Source organism: Neopelma chrysocephalum, unplaced genomic scaffold (genome assembly GCF_003984885.1).
Source record: "Neopelma chrysocephalum unplaced genomic scaffold, ASM398488v2 Primary Assembly neopelma1_97222, whole genome shotgun sequence".
Classification (NCBI taxonomy): domain Eukaryota; kingdom Metazoa; phylum Chordata; class Aves; order Passeriformes; family Pipridae; genus Neopelma; species Neopelma chrysocephalum.
In genome coordinates this window covers 3404216-3418356 of record NW_020925863.1, presented here as the reverse complement: position 1 = coordinate 3418356, position 14141 = coordinate 3404216, and the positions used below count along the sequence as shown (strand labels likewise).

The window sequence follows — 14141 nt, the reverse complement described above, 5'->3', positions numbered from 1 at the left end:
AGTGTGGTGAAGTTACCAGTGGGGTGGAGGCCAAGATTTTTTTGTGTAGAATGGAAAAGATTCTTACTTTTTTCCCATTATATTCAATCATTATCCTGCCAATATGTTTTCTGATGTGTCTTGCGGAATTTCATGATAGGTTTTCAAAGCTGGATGAAATTTTCTGTTCCACCATTGTGGTCAGTCAGTTTTTAGCATGCATGAAAGAAGCAGCGTTGCCAAGTTTTTCTTTGAGCCTGTGAAGTCAGAGTCGCAAGGAGTAGGACAAAGCCTCAGTAAGCTTTGGGAGCTAATGGGGAATTGCAAACTCTTTGTTTATTGCACCTGGCACTTTCTCAAAATCTGCTTCATAGGGGCCAGACCACTCATTTCCTCAAGCAGATAAGGAGGATGCTTTCTCTCCCTGAGTCAAAGCTCTGTGACTTTGTAAATAAGTCAGGATAAATGTATATTTTAAGGGTACTTTCTAGAGGGATTGTAGCTAGCACATTGCAAACTTTTATCTCAGAAAGCCTCAGAACTCCAGGACTAGTTAAACTGAATAAGTTAAAAAGAACTATAGACTTAAAACCCACATGCTATCATAACGGCTAAGACATGAATTGTACCTGAATTGTCTGAAATGATATTTTTAAGCGTACTAAACAGGTATTAAAAAAAAACAAATTCCTGCCCCCCTCCTCAAGAGCATTCTAGTGGTTTTGATACCCATGGCAGAAACTGGGGAACTTACCTGTTTGAGCTCTGTGAGGAAATGTGCCCCCCCCCCACCCTCCAGGTTATTTCAAGGCAGTAAGTTGGGACACTTTTACACAAGTTTCTCAATATGTAGTTTTTTTATTTCTACTACTGATGTGATTTCATGGATCTTGTTTGATACACGTAGTCACAAGTGTTGGTCTGTCAGATAAGGCCCAGGAGTGAACCAGACCTTCATTTTCTTGTCTGTCTTTTTTTAAATCTTCATTCTTAGGAATTAATCCAGCAGATATAAATGTGGAAATAATTCTGTGTAATCTTCTGCTTTAAGACAGCCTTTCCGAGATTTGGACAATGCTGAGCAACTGTGTTAATCTTCCTTCAGGCAAATGGAAGCAATTCTCTATAGAGTAGAATCCACTGATTGATTGTTGAAATTTAAGCTCTATTTTTCAGAAAATTCCAGTGTTTTGAATTCATGTTACCACCATGCATTAAAATAAGATTTTTTAATACAGTTACCCTGTGCAATTGTTTTAACTATTTTATATTATAATTTAATGCAAAAGTCAAAACACTTCAACTTTCATGTATTAGACTATAACTAAAAGCAAAACAATGGCATTTAAACAAAGGGCTCTAACTTTTCCAAAACTAAATATGAGTATTTAATGAGTCAAATGTTTTAAGCATATTACCTTAAAAAAAAAGTTTTAAGAAAATGCTGATTCCGCAAAAACATCGAAATTCTAATTATTGTTTCTCTGTTTTCTGCGAAAATATTTACTTTCTTGGCAGTTTTGAATTCAGCTTTGTGTGACATCACTGTAAACACACGAATGTTGTAATACTGATTTTAGTAGGAATGGCTCGGATGTCTTTTAACACAAAACATAACTAACCTGAAATTTCTTGATGGGAAATCCAACACGATGGAACAGACTTCAAAGTCTCCTATGAGAAATATGCCAGAAGCAAAACATCTTAGAGCATACTGTAGGGGGAAAAGAATGGCAGCTTTTTGTGCAAATGTACAAGTTTGATAAGCCCTTTCATATTCATTGTCTGTGATTGAATTTTGTTTTATTTCAGCCTGAAATGAAAGCTTTATTCTTCAAGGGCAATAATGACATGGTTTTTGTAACTCCTTAGCTTTCAACAATAGTGTATAATATTTTGGTTCACCATTGTGTTAAAACTGTGTTTTTCTAACTGCTGTGGCATAATGATTTATTAGTGTTGACACTCAAGGGTTGTTTGTCAAAAGCTCAGGTTTTGCTCCTTCTGGCAGATTACATACGAATTATGCAAATCACTATAGTGCAGATTTTAACCTAATTACATTATACATCTTGAACAATGATAATTTCTGTAAGGGAAAGATGTCTAGCACTTTAGTTGCTAATGTATTTTTTCTTCTTTTGGTATTCTACAAAAGAAGCCACATTAAAAAGTGATAGTATGTGTTATAACAGGTTTTGCTGCTGTGCAGGTTGTCTGCTTGTGCTGCTAAGGTATATGAAAGCTGATTTTTTTTTCAGGGCCTTAACAATCTCTTTATAAGAATTAGCAGTAAACTGTGGTTTCACTTGCAGAATTTGCTAGAGGACTAGAGAAATTTAATTTCTTTCTTTGTGTATAGATGCACACATGCCTATACATTTTATAGAATTGGCCAGCTCAAATAACTACTGGATTAACAACAGTGATCAGAGTTCTGTGTTCACATACCTTAAGACAGGCTTGCCATCTGTAGAGTTACAGACTGAAATGCAGATCAAGTCAATCCAGACAAAGTTCACCTACTGAAGAAATTAGTCTGAGTTGTGGTCCACATAATCCAGAGCCCAAGGAGACCCCTACTAGCCTAGCTTCCCTACCAGCACAGAATAAGGACCAGACTATGCCAAACAAGTCAGGGTTGAGGTGTGTATGTGGCAGACCAAGACTGGGAGTTGTCCTTTATCATATCTGAGGTTTGAAGAAAGACATCTGATTTCAGGACTGTCAGCTCCTAATTTACACACATGCATGCACACTTAAGGCTTATTTTAAAAAATAACCTTCATGTCACCTAGGTCCCATTTAACTTTATTTGCATGTCAACAGGAGCTGAGAAATCTAGCTGCATTTTTAAGCTTCGTGGTTCTTGTTAGACACTGCTCATTTAATTGAAGATTTTACACCGAGTTTTACATAACATCTCGCAACGATCCAGCAGAAGTATAAGCAATGTGACATAGTTCATTTGGGCTGCGTGTCCTTGTGTTGTATTGCTCACACCTTATTAGTCTTCAGCAAATGTTCCACTTTTCTTTAGTTTTGGCAAGCTGCTCGGAACACCATTTCCTTCTTTTCATTCTGGTGGAGTCCGATTGTTCTTTGCTTATACTACATCAGCCTTTCCCAGAATTTAGCCTGGAGTTTTTATACACTGGGGAGTTTCCAGTGTGTTTAGATTTCCTAATGTGACTGCGACAGAACCATGCTTTCAGATAATACTGTCAAACTCTATTTTGGTGCTATTTTTCTGTGTTTCTTTGCAGTATTTTGCTCTGCAGAAATGATGCGAGCAATCATTTTGTCTCCTGAAAGTGATATTTTTCAAATCATCCTCCCAAACAGTTAAGATTGTCCCAAAACTTTTTCTTGTTCTGTTTTTCGTTAGGTTTGTGTAAATCAATTGGCGTAAGCAACTTTCTTATCAGCCATCTTGAGCAACTAAAGGAAGACTGTGTGATTACTCCACATGTTAATCAGGTGAGTGGATAAATGTATTTAAAGTATCTGAGTTTGGGTTTGTACTTTGTTTTTTTGGTGAACGTCCCCACCCCTGTGTCTGAAAGGCTACACCCAAACTAGCTTTAGTCATACAATTTCTCCTTTTTTTAGCATGTACGTACTGAAAACCATTCAGGAAGATGACCTGAAGGGAGGGAAGTCCTTCCTTCTATTTTCCACCCCAGTTTCTCCCAGCCTACTTGTTTGTGTCTGGTTTTACGACACAAACAAATGATCCCTGGGGCAGTTTTTGATAATAAAACAATCAAGAAATAAAATTCAAGGAGCACTGAACATGTAGCATCTCTAGAGAGAGCAGGATTTTGGAAAGCCTGTGTTCAAATGCTTTTGTACTTCCTCTAAGCAACACTGAAAGCCTCAGGTAATTACATATCCGTGCAAGGGTGCTGTTTCCCTTGCTCCCCCCTTATTTCCTATTTCAAGATCACATTAAATTCAGTGAAGTCCTTGTTTAGGCAGGTGCTGTGACAGCCCTGGCAAAATTTTTTTTGCTGCCCTAGGCAGATCTAAAACGGCCACCTACAGACCGGCACACTGCCAGGGCACTTGACAACTCTTCCCTTGTTGCAGGTTTCTGCCTCCAGCTGTGCTGGAAGTTCATGCTCCCATTCCTACCATCTCCTGCCAGAGAAAGTGTGCTTGTGCTAACATGGACGTGGGAACTGGAATGGATGGAGTACAGGCACACGCTTTTCCCCTTTGTACAGGTGGTCAGGATTTCTGGCAGCTGTTTGTGGTTTAATGTCTTTAACAGCCATAGAAAGGTTGCTCAGAGTGTGACTGTCAGAACCAAGCAGCTCTGATTTTAGCTGTCCACTAGACAAAAGGTTACTAAGGGGCAATTGTGAGTAATGTTAAATTAGCATAAACTCATATAAAATATTTAAATTCAGTTACTCAAAATAAGCCATTGAAATATGTGTTAAGATGGGCAGGCTGATGACTGTTTAAGAATCTGTGAGTTTTCCAAGGTTCAAGAAATGCACGTCTACGAAGTCTTGCTAGAATTTGGCACAAGCTATTACTGCCTGTTAAATGAGAGTTGTTGTTCAGTGTCCTACTAAATCACTGCAAAGAAAAAAAGTGTATTCTTGAATTTGTTTTGAAATTTCCTCTTACTCACAATGTCCAAATGTTACCAGTCTTGCTGTGTCAGTAGTATTCATGGAGACAAGTTGTTTCTTGGTCCTATTTGACAGAATTCTTTTTCTGTGGCTGAAGAAAAGGAGACAGAGTTGAGGTGGTGGTGATACTGGGGGGTGGGAGAGTTATTTCTTTAAGGTGATGCACAGCAATGTTCTGAATTTAATACAACCACCATCAATGAAATACCCATGCCACTGCAAAGCTCTCCACTTTGAACAGTTTTGTTATGGCATTAATTTACACCTTTTAGATTTATGGAAATCTTGTAAACCATACTTCAGGTTATCCTCAGAGTATTTATTCTGTTTCTTGCTTAGTGTTGGAGAGTTACTGAGTCTGATGGTGAGATTACTTAAGCACCATCAAATAACTAATGAATTCCTCAATTCAAATTGGAACTGGAAATGCCGTATTGAGTTCCTATTTCACTTTCCACAGTTTATAATACAAATATTTTGCTATATTTATGCATAAAATAGTGTACTCTTTCAATGGACTTATTTCTAAATACAAAACATTTGCAAATAATCACTGTATACAAAGTCTAAATATGTAAAAAAGCAACTGGAAGAAAATCACTTCCCTTTTAGAATTTAGGGTGTTCTTACAATTCCAACAGTTCTTATGATGCTAAAATTGAAAGTTGTTTTTTCTGTGAAGAGGAGGAAGTAGGAAGGCAGGAGAAGTAAGCAACACGTCTGTTTTACAAACCAAGTGTTAAGTACTGCTTTCTTCTCAGTTCCTGGAAAAAAAACCCTTATACCATTGTGGCTTTTAAAGAAGTAGGAAAGGCCTGTCTTTTCAAGAAGATAGTATTATTAAGGTATTTATTACTAAGCAAGCATCTTTTAAAATTACAATATATTATTAAAAGTACTGCTAAACACTGTGTAAAATGATGGAAAATACTTTATCATATAGAATGAATCTTATAACCTACAAGTTTCAGGTTTGTGTTCCAGAGTTTGTAATTGACTTGGCAGTAGTAAGTTTGGATTTATGCTCAAAGAAATCTTTGAAGTCTCTTTGAAGGCTCATAGACCTGTCACTCATTAGGGTAAAAAATACATTTTATAAGTATTTAATTAATATATATGTTTCATTTAATAAAGTGATACACTGAAAGCAAATATAAACTGTCCCTCTCTGAATTCCATGTAGAAATGCTCATCATATTTTTTTCACTCTTAGAGAGGTGCTTATTACTGTGTAATACTTCAGAGAGATTTAGCAATGTCATTGATATTGCCATTAATATTGAGCTCATTGTGTAAATTTGTACAAGGCAGAAATGTATTTAAGGCATTAGGAAACAACACCTTTGTACATAAACTCACCTGAACTGTTCCTCTATAGAGAAAATATTTATAGGCTTGTATTTCAGTTTTATAAAGAGAAATAATTGTAAGACTCAGCATTCCCATTGAGAAAATTACTGGATTCCAGATGCAGGGAAACATTACCAGGTGAAAAGGATCCACAGCAGGGTGGAAAGAGTAAGGCTTTTGTGTACCATCATCCGAGGTATGACTTTCTAGGGCCATGTGTCAGGATTGTTATTAGACTCAGCTTTTCCCCATTTTGCTATGTCTGTTGAAAAAACAGCACTTCAGTTAGAGGTCCCCTGTTGGGCCCCCTGACCAAGTAGCAGCTGTGAAAAGTTCTGTAATGTGAACTGCAAAGTGTTTTATTAAACAAATGCCAGTTTTTACGCAGAAATCACTCAGGGTAGAGTCCCAGAAAAGATCAAGATCTTCCTCTGCCACTGTGTGATGGACAGCCCTCGCCTCAGAAAAGCCTGGTGACTAAAATGGCAAGGGTGGGGCAAGGCAGGAAGTAGGAATTATTACTTTGAGGGGAAGCACATGCTGGCCACTCACCTTATGCCTCTTGTAGCTCAGGATCCTAGTCCCTTGCATTCAGGTCCTACAAGGACCTTCCAGAATGTTTTCAGAAAAAAAAATTCCAAAGTACTTATTTTATTGTATGCGTTTGATTATTTTAGTAATATATTTAAGAAGGAAAATACTTGCTGCTACTAACACAGAACTGCTTGTGCCAAAACTCATTTCACAAAATTTGGGAGACTCCTGGTTCAGTGAAAGGCAGAAAGTATAATCTTCCCAGGTGGGAAGTAGTTGTTGCTGTGTATTCGGCTTGTGAAGGAGGCAGGGGACATCTCAGCATGCTGCTCTTGCTTTAAACATGTCTGGTGTAGCCTGGAACTGTGCTGCCCAGAATCTTACTAGACCAGCAGATAAATTTTGCTTGCAGTTTTATATTAGTAATAAATGCCAAATAAGTCATATGATGCCATAGGGGCACTGCAGATTTTTCAGCATTTGATCATAAATACATCCTTCTTTATTTAATATTTTCTAAGCCACAATGTTTGCTATACTTAGTGTAAAGAATGTCTGCTAAAATTGCTTATTATTATTCTTGTAACAGTCAAGTAGTACACTCTGCTTGCTCTTTCGTTTCTCCCCTCATAGTTTTGCGTAAATACAATGAGAATATTTTGTCGTCAGCTCAGGTGCAAACAAGTGAATAATCATATGACCTAAACACTGCTCTTACACGTATAAACATGAAATACAAAGGGTACTCAAAGGTCAAGAAACATCAAAGGTTGAAGACATGGATGTCTGCTGCTTGAACCTTGTTTCCCAGTCCACCTAGTAATTTAGATCATAGCGGCTCTAGGCTGACTCAGCCCAGCCTTCCAGGGGCACAGTTTTTTCTTAGCACATGTTGAATGACTGCCAGCCTATTGTTCTGACTATTGTTGTCTGCAAAGACAACATGTACTAAAGATGAGAAACAGGAAATGTTCATTTTTCCTCTTTGTGGCAGAAGAAATTTTCCAGATTCCATGTGTTGAGGTAATTGTTCAGAAGAGTATTTTTCCTCAAAATGCGCAAGAGTTCAATGCCTGGAACAATGGTGATGACTAGTCACAAAAATACATAACATGATCATGTATTTTGTAAAAGGAAACACTACCCATTTTCATCTGAATGCAGAGGAAGGTATGCTTCTTAGAATGTGTAAACTGTGAAATGCTTATTTAAATAACATATTAAGGAATATTACAGAGGTTCTCTTTTGGGTTTAGCTACATGCCAGAATACGTGGCTCCTCTGAGATCCTTACTTTCCAATAACTTCTGTTTCCTTTTGCTCCCAACAACTGTGTCTTTGTAGCTTGTTACTTTTCTGACTGGCTCCTGGCAATTTGTGACCTACCTTCCTACAAAGGGGCCCCTTCACACTTGATTCCCCAGCAAGATTGCTTCCCTGCATAAGCTTATGGTGACAGTGCACACAGAATACAGCATTTTCCATCTACAATCCATGCCAACAGGTCAGGCCCTCATCCTAAGCAAATTGTTCTGGTTGGTCTCTTGCAGACCCAGTCCCTGCTCAGCCCCCTCCCCTTGCCTGTGCAGCTCAAAGATGATTGGTAAAGGAACAGGAAAGGACACAGATTTGGGGAAGAGAAGGTAGTCTCAAAGCACCAATAAAAATGACCTGACCGGGACTTCCACTGTGCATTGGCATGTATTTCTCAAACACAGATCAGAACAATAGTGCGAGTCCAACTGTAAGTCAGGCAGACAAGTCAGGCTCCTTGCACCTTGCTTCAGAGGGAAACATAAAATACACAGGAAACTGTTGTGCCAATTACAGGCAAAAGACTTGTTGATTAATATATTTCATATGTCTTCTAAAACTGATAATTTACATCTGCTTCCCAGAAACAGTGATTTCACTCATGTTGTATTTTTAAAACAAGAAAGAAAAAAATATTTTCATTTATCAGTGATGTTTTTACAGAATGTACTCTGGAGGTTTTTACTAGAGGTTTATTTCTGTTTATCTAAGGTTGAATACCACCCTTTCCAAAGACCTCAGGAGCTGGTTGATTATTGTAAGAGCAGAGATATTGTCTTTGAAGGCTACTGTCCTTTGGCCAAAGGGGAAGCACTAACTCATCCTACTATCATTCAGATGGCAAAGAAGTATGGCAGAACTCCAGCACAGATTTGCATACGCTGGAGTATACAGGTAATGGAGGGTGGTAATAAAAATGTGTCTCCTTTCTCAGGAAAAAATGCAAATAGTTTGGGTTTTGTGCAGAATTTATACAGACAGTATTTCTACCTTCCGTATGTTGATACTGTGTGAACTAACTGCTGTACTGGAAATTTGGAATGTCGTAGGCAAATCATGCTAGTATTTTAAATATGCAAAGAATCTGATTCTAGAGAATAAGTACTAATAAGAGATGTTTTCAAAGTAAGTGTTACAAGCACTATCAGGCATCATTCCATTTCTGTCACTCAACACAAAGTACTAAGGAATGAAATAGTGTGTTAAATTGACATAAACCGCATAATCTGTGTTGGAAATTAATGCAGTGTATAGAACTGCAGTTGCAAATGGCATATAGAAATGTCAGTGTCCCCAGAAAAATGAAATTAAAACCTCAAAAGACATGAGGAATGTCTTGAAATGTTTTGAAGAGAGATCATTTTCTTCAAAACTGTGTACATTTTAATGATAAGAAGCATTATGTTTTCCAGAATGGGATTGTCACTATTCCAAAGTCAACAAAAGCGGAAAGGATAGAGGAAAACTGCAAGGTAAGATTTGGTTATGCACTCAAGTCTGACTTACATCCAAATAACAGATTTTAATACTTTGGCTTGCCTGCCCATTTTCCTATGCCAGTTTTATACTGGGGTAACTCAGTTAAAACTGGCAAATGATGGTACCATAAAATTACTGCAGAGTAGTAGAAAACTGTAACTCACAAATATCCGAAATCAACCAGAGAGCTAATCGCTGTGTATAAAGAAAAATACATAAAAGACCTTTTGTAGTTGGTTTTTATTATTAATATTTTTATTTTTGACTTTGCTGGTTGTAGAACATCCTACTCTGGTTATGGTTCAGTCCTTTTTGTGATAGGTACACGGGTCAAATGGAAGGAGCTGTGCATAACACTATGTGAAAGCTGTAAAACTCACTTAGGGTTCTCTCTCTGAGATGGAGACCTTCCAAGGAAATCGCAGTCTTGCCAGAGCTGACTCTTCCCCTATCTTCTTCCTTCTACTCAACATGCAGAAAAGGTCCCAGCATGAAGGGGATGGACAAAGAAAAGAGGGCCCAAATGAGGATTGGCAGCATGATTCCTCCCCCGCAGCCTTTTTTTAATTTCCTTTTCATACCAAATGGTTTTAATTCATTACTTGATTTTTCTCTCTGTTTCTCTAATCTGAAAGTGTGCTTTCTTTGGGGGAGGTGAAACCACAACAACCTTATTGTTACTTCCAAAAATATCATTGGGGTATGCACTGTTTAGCAAATCAGGAGGAAACTTTGCAAGACAGGAAACTTCTGTCTCCTATTTTTACCAGTGTGTGTGTGTGTGTGTAGGTGCAAATGTATACATTTAATGAGGATTTCTGCTGGTGGCCATGCCTGTTTATATAGCTCCTGCCTTGATTATTTATTCTGACATGCACACAGCCTTCTGTGGTACAAGCACAGCTGCTTGTGGTACTGTAGTGTGAACCAGATCAGAGAACAAAACCAGGTTAAAAATCCTTCCTTATTCTTTTTATTTTATTCTCCCCGATGATATTTTAAATCCAGATTAATTTTATTTCTTACAGAGTTTACTCTGTGGCACCGCCAATTAATTTCACACAACTGAGGGAATGTGTTGCAGCAAAACTTAAAACACTTAAGATGGAGAGGAGGAGGGAAATGGCACAGTTATCGAGTGTTGTTTATCACATTTTCTTTCTTTTCCCCATGCCAGTGTGTTGGCCTGAGTCTCTACCACTTCTAGTCAAATTGGTGAAAGTACAGTTCTCATTTAAGCCTCAGTATATAATATATAGGTTTCTAGTTGTGTGACAGGTCCCTGGTTTAGGTTTAAAAGGCTGAAGTGAGCACTGAGATTTGACTACAAGGGTCATTCCAGCAGACAGTGATTGCTGGATAATGCAGGATGGGAGGAGCTCATTTGGCAGCAGTTCAGGACCCACAGGATCTTTTTATTGAACATGGGAGAGCTCTGACAAAGACAACAGAAGCAACTTTCTGATGATAATGTCTGAATAAGACATCTACTAAGAAACCACTGACACCGTAATTCCATGTTGCAGGTCTTAGCACAGGAGAAGCCAGTGGCTGTAAGAACCTGTGCATGAGGACAGGTGATTGCTTTCAAGTTCAAGTTAGTACTGAGGCACTGTAGCACTGTTTCTGTGTTAGCTGATCTATGAGTGCTTTGTCAAAGCAGAATCGTAGAAAAGATAGATACAGCCTTTGGTGTGCTAGCTTTGTGAATGTCCTGACACTTTCTAATAATTTTTTCGGGGTAAAGGTCTGAGGAAAAGAATTGTAACATTCTAGACTGAACATTGGGATGTCAGTGAAATACGGAGCTCAGGTTCCCAAAGGGATTGCAGTCAGGGTATTCCTATTCCTCTAGCAGTGACAATATACAGTCCTGTCAAAAAGAGCAGCTTTGATACTACTCTTGTCTTGGACCCTTGCCTGAGGCCAGAGTGCTACAAAACCATCTTAACAGAGTCTACAAATAAAAATGAATCACTCTGGAGCAAAGGACCCAGTGGAGCCTGTCAGTTTAATGGAGTGTTTTTCTATGACAAAATATAAGAAGAATTTCCAGAAGGAAAAGTTTAGAAAACTTCTGCCTCACATTTAAATGAATCTTGGTTAGTCAAATATCAGAATTTATATCAGGTTGCTGCTTCTGTCTGTGCTCATGAAGTTAACTATATATACATTCCCATAGGTGTTTGATTTTACAATAGCAGATGATGATGTTGGAATTCTGAATAGAATGCATGATGGGAGACACGTTTCCTGGGATCCAAGCCTTATTGAGTGAACAAAGGTTTGAACCTTTTCCTTCTCAGTGATCAGTGAGTCACACCATGTAATTTAAATTCAAGGAAGGTTACAGTATGAATGTAATCATGATAGTAATGTCTGCTACTAATGATAACTATTTTGAAATCCTTAACATTGAAAACACAGAAAAGATATTTTTGAGGGTAGCACTTTTTTACTACCCTCACAGAGATTTTATATTCCCATCTCAAATCCTCCTCCCTAGTTCACTTAAGCCTATGCAAAGACTGTTGTTTATACCATTGACCCTGCATCAGGCCATTTATCAGCATGATGAGGTATCCCTTCTTGAAAATGTAGGGAAAAAATGCTACCTGATAGTGTATAACACAGGTGTTAAGTATGAAATAATTTTTCAAGTACTTTGTTAGAGGTAGAATCTACAAAGAAGAAAAGGGTGGGTGAAAAAAAAAAGTATCATAAAACAGTATTTATGTTGTACAATAAACTGCAAATCTCCACCAAAAATACAATCTCACTGTAATATGCAATATCTGAGCATCACAAAAAAAAAGGTTTATGCATTTGGCATTGACTAGGAGAGTTCTATGCATATTACTTAGTAGCCTGTAGATATAACAAAGTAGAAATCTTTCCAGAGAAGTCCATTTACTAATAAAGTATCTGCACAGCTGAGTTGAACAGTGAGCTCTGAGAGCCAAAGAGGCATCTTCGTTATTACTTACAGAAAATTCTGGTAAGCTTTTTGTGAGAATTAGGTTAGCTTTCATTTTGGGTTTGTCCAGGAAATCTCATTAACAGACTGTACTGTTCCTCAGATTTTTTTATAAAATGGCTATCTATATAAAGAGATAAATAGAGATACGTGTAGTTTACAGATCTGTTTTGAGAAATATGCCTGCATAGTCTATTGGCTGAGTAGTCAACTTCTAGTTGCTTTGGTTTGATATTTTAGGAGTTCCTGTGTCTAGAAAGAAGGTATGGAAAATCTGATTATGATTTATATTGTGTGTGGACTTCCTGAGGCAGTTTTCCCAGTGCTGTTCTGCTTTAGTCTTATTGTGAAACAAAGCTCCTCAGCTTTTTTATCAAGAAGTGACTTACAGCAATCATATACTCTAGCCTGCATTGTATGTCCTCAAAGTAGAGCTTGGCTAAAATACAAACAAACTTACCTTTTTGATAACAGCTCCTCGGAGTATTTGGCTAGTTTTTCCTAGTAAACTTTTCCATAAAAATTTGTCTAGATTTGCCTCTGAAACCATTAATATATTATTTATTATTTAAAAAAAAAATATGAAATGCTGCTCACTAATAGCTGTACAGTGTAATGTTCTGAGACAGATACACAACCTCTCCAGTAAGGCTGTTCTCTGGAGTTTCAAGCTTGGCCTGCAGTCTGGGAATGCCACTTTAGGTGTCTAAGAACAGCTACATACCTGGCTTAACTGTTGTGATGAGGGGTTCAATAGTTCCAAAAAGTAAGGCTCATTTATAAAACTAAGGTAACTTTTGACTTTTTTTAGCTTTTGCAGAAAATGATGGCAATGACTAAGTGAAAGTTGGAAAGATTGTCCAGAAATAAACCTTTCTACCAGTGGCTCTCAGCTAATACTACTTTTGAAAAGTCACTTTATTGAACAACACCTTAGCAATATGGAAGAAAATTCAAACTGTGCTGTTTAGGGAGTCCTTGCTTTACAGTGTATCTGAATTCATAAAATGAGGACTAGAAGTGAGTCATGTGCCTAATACTCAGTGTGGCTTTTTTGATAGTTAAGACTTTCAGAAATTACAAAAGATAAGTCTGAGTTTCACTTCTAGTTCTCTCTGAAAAAACAGACATCACATCAACATACTACTCCCAACATGAATGATTCATACTAAATCTTTATATATCCTAGCAAATTCTAGCTCCAGTATTACCAGACCAGGATCAGTTAGGCCTAGTTATGTGGCTAGAGGTCCCATGTTGGTTATAACATGGGTTTTTTGCCCTTAATTCTGACTGATGACCTCCCTTGTTCTGAGCTAAATGGAATTTAAACAGATTTTCCTGGAAATGCCCCACATAGGTGACTTTAGGCTACAGTGAGGATGGCTTTGAATTCATTAATATATTTCACTGTCCCTTCTGTCCAAGAGATTTTAGAGTAGGTTTTTGTGTCTGCATCTGCTTTTGCTAGGAAGTCAAGCCACCATTTTCTTAATCTAGGTCATGGTATCTAAGCAGTGCAATGAGTAATGAAGGGAATAATCAGAAATAGTATTACTAAAAAAAGCACTATTCTTAAGGAATAGCTGTGGCAAGTTACAGTTTTAATCTGATACTTTTCTAACTATATTCACTCCTAACTGTTGTTGGTTCAGGACTTTTTTTCTGTGGTGTTTTTTTTTCCTCATTATTATTATTATTATTTTGTAATCTTTCCTAGCACTTCCTTTGCTATCAAGCAGTGGCTTTAGAAGTACAGAAGAGTTTAATTTTAACTATGTACAAGGTCAAGTGTAATTTAAGGCGAAAATAAGCTTTTTCAGTGCCAGGACTCAGCTGACCCAAGCTATCTTTCTCCCAGG

The 14141-nt window shown here is 37.6% G+C and overlaps 1 protein-coding gene across 1 annotated transcript in view; it reads left to right on the top strand.

The window, feature by feature from the left end:
• The window catches only part of LOC113961490 (uncharacterized oxidoreductase ZK1290.5-like), a 40153-nt gene extending 28542 nt beyond the window's left edge, over nucleotides 1-11611 (top strand). The window contains exons 4-7 of the mRNA XM_027671857.1: nucleotides 3368-3459; nucleotides 8535-8717; nucleotides 9236-9295; nucleotides 11485-11611. Of these exons, the coding sequence (XP_027527658.1) occupies nucleotides 3368-3459; nucleotides 8535-8717; nucleotides 9236-9295; nucleotides 11485-11580 (431 nt within the window). The 3' untranslated portion in view covers nucleotides 11581-11611. The remainder of the gene's footprint in view (nucleotides 1-3367; nucleotides 3460-8534; nucleotides 8718-9235; nucleotides 9296-11484) is intronic.
• Nucleotides 11612-14141: the final 2530 nt, after the last annotated feature.